Here is a 9,720-nt window from a genome sequence, read left to right as displayed (position 1 = left end):
TTTTTTTGAGATGGAGTCTTGCTCTGTCACCAGGCTGGAGTCAGTGGCATGATCTCAGCCCACTGCAACCTCTGCCTCCCGGGTTCAAGAGATTCTCTGGCCTCAGCCTGCTGAGTAGCTGGGATTACAGGCACGTGCCACCACACCCGGCTAATGTTTGTATTTTTAGCAGAGATGAGGTTTCACCATGTTGGCCAGGATGGTCTCAATCCACCCACCTTGGGACCCCGAAGTGCTGGGATTACAGGCGTGAGCCACCATGCCTGGCCACCTTTTTGGCTTCTTTTAAGAATGTTGGTGAAGAGTGTTAATTTTGTAGCCAGAGGTTCTTATTTTAGATAAATATATTTTAATCATCATGTTAATTAACTCCAAGACCATTATGTGTCGACATAAAAGCATTTAGCTGCTAGGCCTTTATTTGGGTTATTATTTTTTCTAGTTGGCTCAGGGAAGCTCAGCTCTGTTTATTGTAGTACCTTAGTGACCATAGTTCTGTAAGGGGTAGAAGGTAAATGCCTTGCCCACTGTGAGCTGGTACTATAAAAATGTTAAAAGAAAAACTTTAGACAAATTAAATTTCACAGTTTATCTGAACAAATAACAATTTATGAATTAAGCAGCACTCAGAACCAAATGAGGTGCAAATAATTCTGCTTAGCATTGTTAGTAAGAAGGTCTTATAGGCTGAACACAGAAGCAAAATAGAGAAATCACCTGACTGGCTACAGCTAAGTGCCTGCCTTAATTAGGCTTGGTATGATAAGTTGGCTACCTATGATTGGCAGAAACCTGGCTGAAACCTGGCTGCTTGTGATTGGTTGAAACCTGGCTGCTTGTGATTGGATGAAACCTGGCTGCTTGTGATCAGATGAAACTGAACTATTTATTATACTCCTAAGTTTCAGTTTGCTTATGTATGAAGTTAGGCTGCAGTTTGTTATATAAAAACTCAAAGTACAAAGACAACCTCAGGCAAATGGCCTCTTGCTTTTGTAACAGAAATAAGAGACCACAGTCCCCTGATGAGGCATTTGAAAGAAAATTCATCAGTCTCTGATTTCCCAGCTTTTTTTTTTTTTTTTTTNTGGAGTCTCATTCTGTCACCCAGGCTGGAGTGCAGTGGCGTGATCTTGGCTCACTGCAACCTCCACCTCCTGGGTTCAAGCAATTCTCCTGTCTCAGCCTCCTGATTAGCTGGGATTACAGGCACATGCCACCATGCCCAGCTAATTTTTGTATTTTTAGTAGAGACAGGATTTCACCATGTTGGTCAGGTTGGTCTCCAACTCCTGACCTTGTGATCCACTGCATCTGCTTCCCAAAGTGCTGGGATTACAGGCATGAGCCACCATGTCCAGCCCCAGCTTTTGTATAGACATAGTGGTTCCTTCTTGGCCTCCTGGGGCCAATAAGACCAGGAGCATTTACAGAGAGACAAAGGCAACCTTTCCCTAAACTAATCCACAGATCCCAACTGGCCAGCTAGTCCCAGGAAACAGCACACTCCATCTTCACCCTGGAACTCAGAGACTGGCCTCCAAGGCCATACTCAAATCTCAGCATCAGAATAGAAACCAAGCCTGGCCTTGCAGTCTGCTGCTTATGAGACCCTAGCAGCTGATTAGGAGATGATAGATTAAAGCTGGAGTAGAGCTTAGGTTGTCATCTTTCCTAATCCACTACTCCTTGTTCTTGAGCTGCTTTAATGGAGAATCCTCAGCCAAATGTAATTTTAAAGTTGATTTAGTGCCTTCTTAAAGGGTAAAGCTCACAAGCTCCAGCAGAAACTTCCAAAGATACTTATACAAAAATTCTCAGTGTAATTTCAGCCCAGCTGGGGTTAAAATCTGAATACTGTAGTTAAGTTTAGTATTTAATTTAGAAAAGATAGAAGTGAGAGACTACAGGGAGTATCTTTTAATAAATTATACTGGGGAGGCCAAGGCGGGCGGATCATGAGATCAAGAGATCGAGACCATGTTGAAACCCCATCTCTACTAAAAAGTACAAAAATTAGCTGGGCGTGGTGGCACGCGCCTGTAGTCCCAGCTACTCGGGAGGCTGAGGCAGGAGAATCACTTGAACCCAGGAGGAGGAGGTTGCAGTGAGCCGAGATCGCGCCACTGCACTCCAGCCTGGCGCCTAGCGACACAGCAAGACTCTGTCTCAAAAAAAAAAAAAAAAAAAGAAAGAAATTACGTTGGCTGGGTGTGGTGGCTCACTACTGTAATCCCAGCTTTTTGGGAGGCCAAGGTGGGGGGATCATGTGAGGCCAGGAGTTTGAGACTAGCCTGGCCAACATGGTGAAACCCCTGTCTCTACTAAAAACAATGCAAAAATTAGCCAGGTGTGGTGGCACACGCCTGTAGTCCCAGCTAACTCGGGAGGCTGAGGCAGAAGAATGGCTTGAACCCAGAATGCGGAGGTTGCAGTGAGCCAAGATAGTGCTACTGCTGTACTCCAGCCTTGGTGACAGAGCGAGATGCCATCTCAAAAAGAAAAAGGAAAGAAATTACACTTACATTAAGAGCAGGCTTAAAGGGAAAGGGAGGGAGTAGAAAGGAAATTTCTATTGAATGCTACAAGGCTCAAAGTACTAGATGCTATTTTATTTAATGCTGAGAATAGTAGTATAATAAATTATTGTTGTCTCCATTTTCAGGTGGAGATACAATAAACTGAGGCTTAGTTTACATTATTTGCTGCAATTCGCTCCTATCTTGCCCTATTCCAAGGCCCACACTTTTTTCTCTTATACTATCAAGAGAAACTAGTATTATTACTTATACTAATATTAGGTATATTTTCTAATTCTTATTTTTATTGTTAGTACTTAAAAAGAACTTGTGTTTTACATTGAGTTGGCAGTGTAGTTAGGGAAACTGTTCTGCTTTGCAGTAAGTCTGGATGGAGAAAACACGGGGAGAACATGCGACAACAACCAGAAAGGAATGAAGAGGAAAAGAGAAAGATGACTTCATAACTTGGAGCCGCGGCAGCTTCTCCTTTTACCAGACAGCAACCAGAAGAAAGAGAACCTGGTAGGTCCCTCCTCTACCTCCTTCAGACCTGAGCCCAACACCTTATCTCAAAGCTTTTCTCTCTTTCTCTTCTCTCATTCAGTCTCCATTTTTCTCTCCTTGTCATTCTTTCTGAGAGTCCAAACCTCCCTCTCGTTGTGAAGAGGCTCCTGAATAGTACTGATGATAATGCATAATAAAGAAAATCTCAAATCTGAAGCAGAAGCGAGGAACCTAAACCAGTTTTTCTCCTCACCCTTAAATGTTCCAAAAGACCCCCTAAAGCCTTTTAACTTAAATGCCTTTAATTCAACCTCCTCTTCAAGTAGTAACAGTCAAGATTGAAAAATTCTTTCCTCACTCAGTTTTCTCTTTCAGTTATTGCAATTACAAAATTATTGCTTTTTACCATTTTCACATAAGTTCTATGGAATAAAATGTTAAGTAAGCTTTTATTAGGTAATTCTGAAATTTATTACTTCCAAGATTATTTTTATGTGAAATATATTTCTGAATTCCAAACAAATGGATTACAAATAAACTTTCAAAATGCAACTTTTGTTTCTAAGTTGAATTCTGCCTTTACACTGTTTGAGTTAATGAGAAACAGTAAAATAACAATGTTTTAAAATGTTTAATACCTTACAGGATTTGCTACCAAAATTATTTAGATTAAGGATAGTTATTCTTTTATTTAACAATTCAGAAAAAAAGTTTAAAGTTTGCAAAAACACATTGTATGGTAATGAAGTTCCAACATCTAACAACAAGAAAAAAACTAAAGTTTTACAAAGCTTTTTTAATTGCACAAATTACTAATGTAATACGATTGATGATGATTGTCTGAAATGCTGATATACAGTTAACTCCACATTTATTAAATTAATGGTATATTTATCTTATTTGATATTCAATTATAGAACAAGAGTATTGATGTTATTTAGCTTTCAACAGTGCATTTCTAGAGTCATTCTATGCCGTTCTTGGTCTTGAGTCAGACTTTACTATAGGAAGGCTGATGGTTGAGCAATCTAACTGAGGTAATAGAAAGTCATGAACTGGATCCTCTTGGTAATACTTATTTTCCAATTTTGTCCTATTATTTACTAAAACTGTTTATTGTTCTCGAACAGACCACTGCTGGCTTGTAATTCTAATTTCTATGTTTTGCTTTCTTATATAATCAATTAGGACATTACTATCTGGAGAAGAATTTCTTTTATAATTTTGGAATTTGGATATTTGCTTCTTGTTACTCAAATATTGCTGCATACATGGTATTTTATGAGGCATTTGAAATTTCACTTGACAAGTTTAACAAATTATCCAGTGGTGTTACATTATTTAATTTATATATATTTTTAAAAGGGTTTGAGTAACATTTATCAGGTGAGGCTCTAGATGTAGGTATGCTCATTGGTTTTAATGTAGAAAACATTCTTTCAAATTTTCCAGTTTGGACACTCATTGCTTGAATAACAGCTTTATCAAGGTAACCCACAAATTGTTTTGTTAGGCTAGAAAAATTCTGTGACAAATTATAGAGTGTATTCCAAGATCTGTTTTCTAGTGTCTGCTTATTAATTTTCTTCTTTAGTTTATCATCTACAATTGTGTGGTCTGCTTTAAAAGACATGGAGACCTGTATAGCTTTTCTCTGTGCTGCAGGTATAGTTTTCTGGGGTTTGATAAGAGAAACAGATTGATCGCCAATTATAGATTTGAGGATTTCACAATTTTTTTCTAAAACAAAATTTGTTCCTTTATGGTGTATGTTTTCATTTTCTAAAGGATGGGAAGAAAATCTATTTTTTGTCAAAAGTAACATTCGTACATTTTCTGTGTCATGGAAAATTATGGGATTTGTGTCCTTTTGTTCCTGTGGATTAAAGAAAAGAGTAATTAGTCATAAGTTCATTGAGTCAGGAAAGCTCCATATAATTTAAAGCATGTAAATAAAATTGTAAAATATCCTAAACATGACTACATACAAATATTTAATATGAACAATAGCATTATTCAAATACATGAAAATACTGTACTTGTATGTAACATACGTCCTTTTTATCTTAATATTCCATAGAGATGTTAGTGATAAAACTTCAACTTTTGGCCTTAAATGTTTTTTGAAATAAAGTTGAATAGGAAAAAATAAACATATTGTTAAATATCTGAGGTGCTGGGTGCAGTGGCTCGTGCCTGTAATCCCAGCACTTTGGGAAGCCAAGCGGGTGGATCACGAGGTCAGGAGTTCCAGACAAGCCTGGCCAACATGGTGAAACCCCATCTCTACTAAAAAATACAAAAATTAGCTGACCATGGTGGGTGACACACACCTGTAGTCCCAGCTACTCCGGAGACTGAGGCGGAAGAATCGCTGGAACCGGGGAGCCAGAGGTTGCAGAGAGCCGAGATGGCTCCACTGCACTCCAGCCTGGGCGACAGAGCAAGACTCCATCTCAAGAACAACAACAACAACAAAAATCTGAGGTACTGCCATTGAGAAATAAGGTAGCTGTTCTGGCATTTGTTAGGTTTCCAAATTCTAGAAATTAAATGGCATACCAAAAAATTGATTGAGTCAAAGTTCAGAAGAGACATAACGGATTACGGGCCAAAATGACAAATATGGATATCCTAGTAAATACTTTAAAAATTAAAAATTATCTCTACAACAGTTATTATTGCACCCTAATACTTAGCACAATACCTGACACCTAAAAAGTGCTCAATATATATTTGTAGCATAAAATAGCCAAAGTAATAGATTGACTTAAGAATAGACCATTTTTATCACAGTATCAGCCAAGTCGGCTATGATTACTGAAAATAATGGCAAAGATCTAGTTTTGCAGTCCACTGGTGATGCCAGTATTACCGATTCAGCCACAGTAATGAATGTTTGTGACACTTTTGGTCTGTCCAACACCTCAGGGAATTTTCCACTTGACAAGTCTATGCACCTTTACCTAGAGGCAGGAATCATGTTTGTCAGCTTCTTTGTGGTTAGGGCATGGGCATGTGACCTAGGCTGTGCCAATCAGATACACCTATGAAGTCTTCAGTTCAGAGGAAGCAAGGACTGTGAAAAAGTACTGGGAAAATCTATCCTAGTGAGGGTGGTAGGAGTTATATCTAGCTTTGAACGACAGCAGTAACAAATGTTTTAGAATATTCCCTGCTCAGCGTTGGAGTTGTAAACTGTTATCTGTTACCAGAGCATGGGCCTCAGTGGAGCAGTCTGGGGCTATATAATTAGGTGATTCCTGATAGACAGCTTTCGAGCCAGGTTGCCTCTCTAGAGACCATGAGTTACTAAATAGCCTTTAATAAATGCACTTTCTGGTTGAGACAGCCAAAACAGGTTGTTAGAAAAATCGACACATGGTCATGGTCCCATCATTTTTGAACTGGGGTCTTGTTATATTGCCCAGGCTGATTCAAATGGCTAGGCTCAAGCAATGCCCCTGCCTCAGACTCCAGAGTAGCAGGGACTACAGGTGCACACCATTGTATTCTGCTAGATTGGTACAGTCATTTTAAAAAATCCTTTTTATGCTATAGTTCTATTTTGATGAAGCAAATTGGATAAAGCCTTCTTCATAAAGAAAAACACTGAATTTTCAGCTGGTATAAAAGAATCCCCAGTTCTGGGGTTGTGCAAAGAGCATTAAGAACTTAAGTGCTGTTATCACTTTAGAGTATTAAACCAAAGGATAAGAAGGATTTATCAAAGATTCTGGTCACTAAAATACATGGGCGATTCCTGTAAGTCATATGACTACACATATTTACTTAACAATAGATGATATGCTTATTACCATGTGAGAAGTTACTGTCTTTGTTGGACTAATGTTGATTATCTTGGCATGTGGATTTTTCAATTCATCCTCAAAGCACAACGGGAGCAAGCTTTTCTTTCTTGCTGACCAATACTTACTTAATCGATAATTTCTGACTGATTTGTTTTCTTTTATATTAAAATCATTCATCTGTGGAGACTTTTTTCTGAAAATAAACACAGTTCAGGGAAATGTTTATGGGGTTAATTGCAGCTTGTCAGTTCTTCTCTGCTTCCCCTTATCCCTGGAATTCACTGACAACTTCTGCACCAACCTCTCTCCCATAGATTTTCAAACTAGCAAGACCATCCCTTCCTGCCTAGTTTGTGGGAGAAAACAGCAAAAGCAGGACTGAAAGCAAGAGGGTCATATGTATGCCTCTTTGGTTTTTGAGTGAGGAGGAGTTGTATTATATAGATTGAGAAGAACACCAAAGGTAGAGAGGTATTTGCAACATCCTACATTGAAATTCTGGAATAAACTTCACAAGGCAGCTTCATGCCAACATAGGGTGGCCCCAGCTTTGTTAAGAGGATAGAATAGTGTGGTCAGGAAGAGACAGGGTATAGTTTTTAAACAGAATTCAATTTAAAGTGGTTGTTTATTACTGATTCAAAGTTTGAAACACCCTGGATTAGCGATATTTTTCATTATATAGAGACTGAAGGGTTCATGAGAAAACCGATAACTTTATCCATAGAAGAGCTACTTTTTCACATCCATGTTGTAGTGTAAGTAAATGTGTGTATTTACTACAAAAACATAATTGTATTCTCTCTATTCATTTTTTCATGCCTTTCTTTCCATTTGACAATAGTCAAGGTCTGGATGTGATATCTAGTGACTAGGCAGTCTTGGAACATTCATTGGAGTGTACTATGGAACTAAATGTAATAATAAAGTGGAATAAATTCATTCTGGCCAATTATAAAATGTGTCCTACTAGAAACATCATCAAATGGAATAAAATATTAAGCATTTTAAAATAAGTTACCTTTTATTTCTATCATCTCTTAAGTGACCAACAGAATCCAATGGTTTTCTAGGCTTTTTTTCAATTTGAGCTGAAATTATAAAGACACATAGCTATTTAGACAAATATCTTGCACAAAATATTTTACAATTTAAAATAACATATGGAAAGCACCTAGTATAGTGCCTGGTCTGTAGTAGCTACTCAGTAAATATTTCCTGAATGAACAAGACAGATCAAAACTCCAATATTTGACTAAAACAGATCAAACATAAATGTGGTCTTGCAGATTTTTTGTGGAAGAAAGGCATCCCTGAATTTTCAAATCTCTCTGATATGTGGAGTCATTATTAACCAGTAGGAAGTCTCAGACAGTTAATGCTTGGTAGGGAGGGAACACAGTTTGCAGATATCAAACAGATCTTGCCATGTGGCATGAAGTGTCCAAGGTTGATCTCTTCCAAATATGTCTGGTGGCCACTCCAGCATTCTTCTAGACATAAATGCTATTAGAAACAGTTTCAGCTTTTTTCTTGTCCTGAAGTAGTTTATATTCTAGTGTAGTACTTCCCAGTCTTTCCCATATAATGGCAAGCATGCTAATTAATATTATGTGTACAGTTAACTGAAATAAATGTTTGAGTCTGGGCAGGCTACCATAGGGCCAACTGAGCAGCCTTGATGGCCAAGGAATCAATACTTCAGCATACCTATAACCCCCTCCAAACACTACAGATTACCACAGCACTCTTTGGGGAGCTCTTTTCTAGAGGGAGGAAACTGTCAATAAACAAGTAAACCAGCTGGGCATAGTGGTGTGCCCCTGTAATCCCAGCTACTCAGGAGACTGAGGTGGGAGGACTGCTTGAGGCTAGGAATTTGAGGCCAGCTGGGGCAGTATAGTAAGACCTCATCTCAAAAAAACCAAAACAAAAACAAAAAAATGAAACAAGAACAACAAAAACAAGTAAACCAACCAACAAATGAATATATAATATAATTTTGAATACTTTGGAAGTATTTTAAGTATTCAAGTATTATGGAAGAATATAAACATGGTACTTCACCTAGGGTGGCTATAGAAGGCCTCTTTTAAGAAGGGATATTTGAGCTGAAATCTGAGCAAAGAGAAAGAGGCAGAGGAAACAGCAAGTGTGGAGGTCTCAGTGTAAATCCAGTGTGGAATGCTGAAAAACAAAGAAGCCAGTGTTGCTAGGGTGCAGTGAATTAGAAGGAGAGCAAGATGGGTGAAACACGTAGCAGTGAAGTCATCTAGGGTCACATAAACCATGGTGAAGAGTTAAGATATTCTGGTTACATAGAGATCCTTAGGAGGGCTTTCAACAGAACAATAAGGCAGTTTCATTTATGTTTTAGAAAGATCACTTTGTTTTCTCAGAGGTGGATAGTCTGTGGGGAGAAGGGAGAATGTGGTGGCAAGAGCAGCAATGGAGTAACCAATTGGGAGGCTGTTGCTGTTATCTAGATAAACGTGTTGGTGGATTCGATAAGGATGGTAGCAGTGTAAGTGGTGGGAAATGGTTGGCTTCAGTTTCTACTGAGAGGGGGATCCAACTTTTTCCCATTTGCAGGAATGGGAAAGGTAAGAGAAAAATAGGCCCACTAACTGAAACAAGGTGCTGGGTTGAGGATCCCTGGCTTGTGAAGGAGAATTAAAATCACTCGTCTCCAATGCCAACTGGCTTACCTGGAACCACACCAGAGATGAATGACCGAATCTGCCATACCCACAATTATCACCCTGGCAGAGGAATCCCATTCACAACTCTAAAATCTGGTCTAGCCTGAGCATCATGAGGTCTGAGTAATGACAACTACAAAACTTCTGGAAAGGGAAGAGTGATGTATAGTAAGTAGTGAA

General features: G+C 38.6%; 1 protein-coding gene and 1 long non-coding RNA gene across 8 annotated transcripts in view; one reads left to right on the top strand and one right to left on the bottom strand.

Moving 5' to 3' along the window:
- LOC108307184 overlaps positions 1-9,720 on the top strand; it is a 27,071-nt gene that overhangs the window by 12,690 nt on the left and 4,661 nt on the right. Inside the window, exons 2-3 of the long non-coding RNA XR_001826437.2 lie at positions 2,949-3,044; positions 7,524-7,596. This is a non-coding gene — a long non-coding RNA (uncharacterized LOC108307184). The remainder of the gene's footprint in view (positions 1-2,948; positions 3,045-7,523; positions 7,597-9,720) is intronic.
- The window catches only part of CUNH1orf141 (chromosome unknown C1orf141 homolog), a 58,348-nt gene continuing 52,112 nt past the window's right edge, over positions 3,485-9,720 (bottom strand). For all 7 annotated transcript variants that reach the window (XM_017532383.2, XM_037739948.1, XM_017532409.2 and 4 more), the window contains 3 exons: positions 7,860-7,929; positions 6,845-7,031; positions 3,485-4,902 (listed from right to left, as the gene is read on the bottom strand). In XM_017532383.2, the coding sequence (XP_017387872.1) occupies positions 4,306-4,902; positions 6,845-7,031; positions 7,860-7,929 (854 nt within the window). In that variant the 3' untranslated portion in view covers positions 3,485-4,305. The remainder of the gene's footprint in view (positions 4,903-6,844; positions 7,032-7,859; positions 7,930-9,720) is intronic.

The sequence above is a fragment of the Cebus imitator genome, unplaced genomic scaffold, assembly GCF_001604975.1.
Source record: "Cebus imitator isolate Cc_AM_T3 unplaced genomic scaffold, Cebus_imitator-1.0 Scaffold3, whole genome shotgun sequence".
Taxonomy (NCBI): Eukaryota; Metazoa; Chordata; class Mammalia; order Primates; family Cebidae; genus Cebus; species Cebus imitator.
This window is presented reverse-complemented; position numbering and strand designations above follow the sequence as displayed.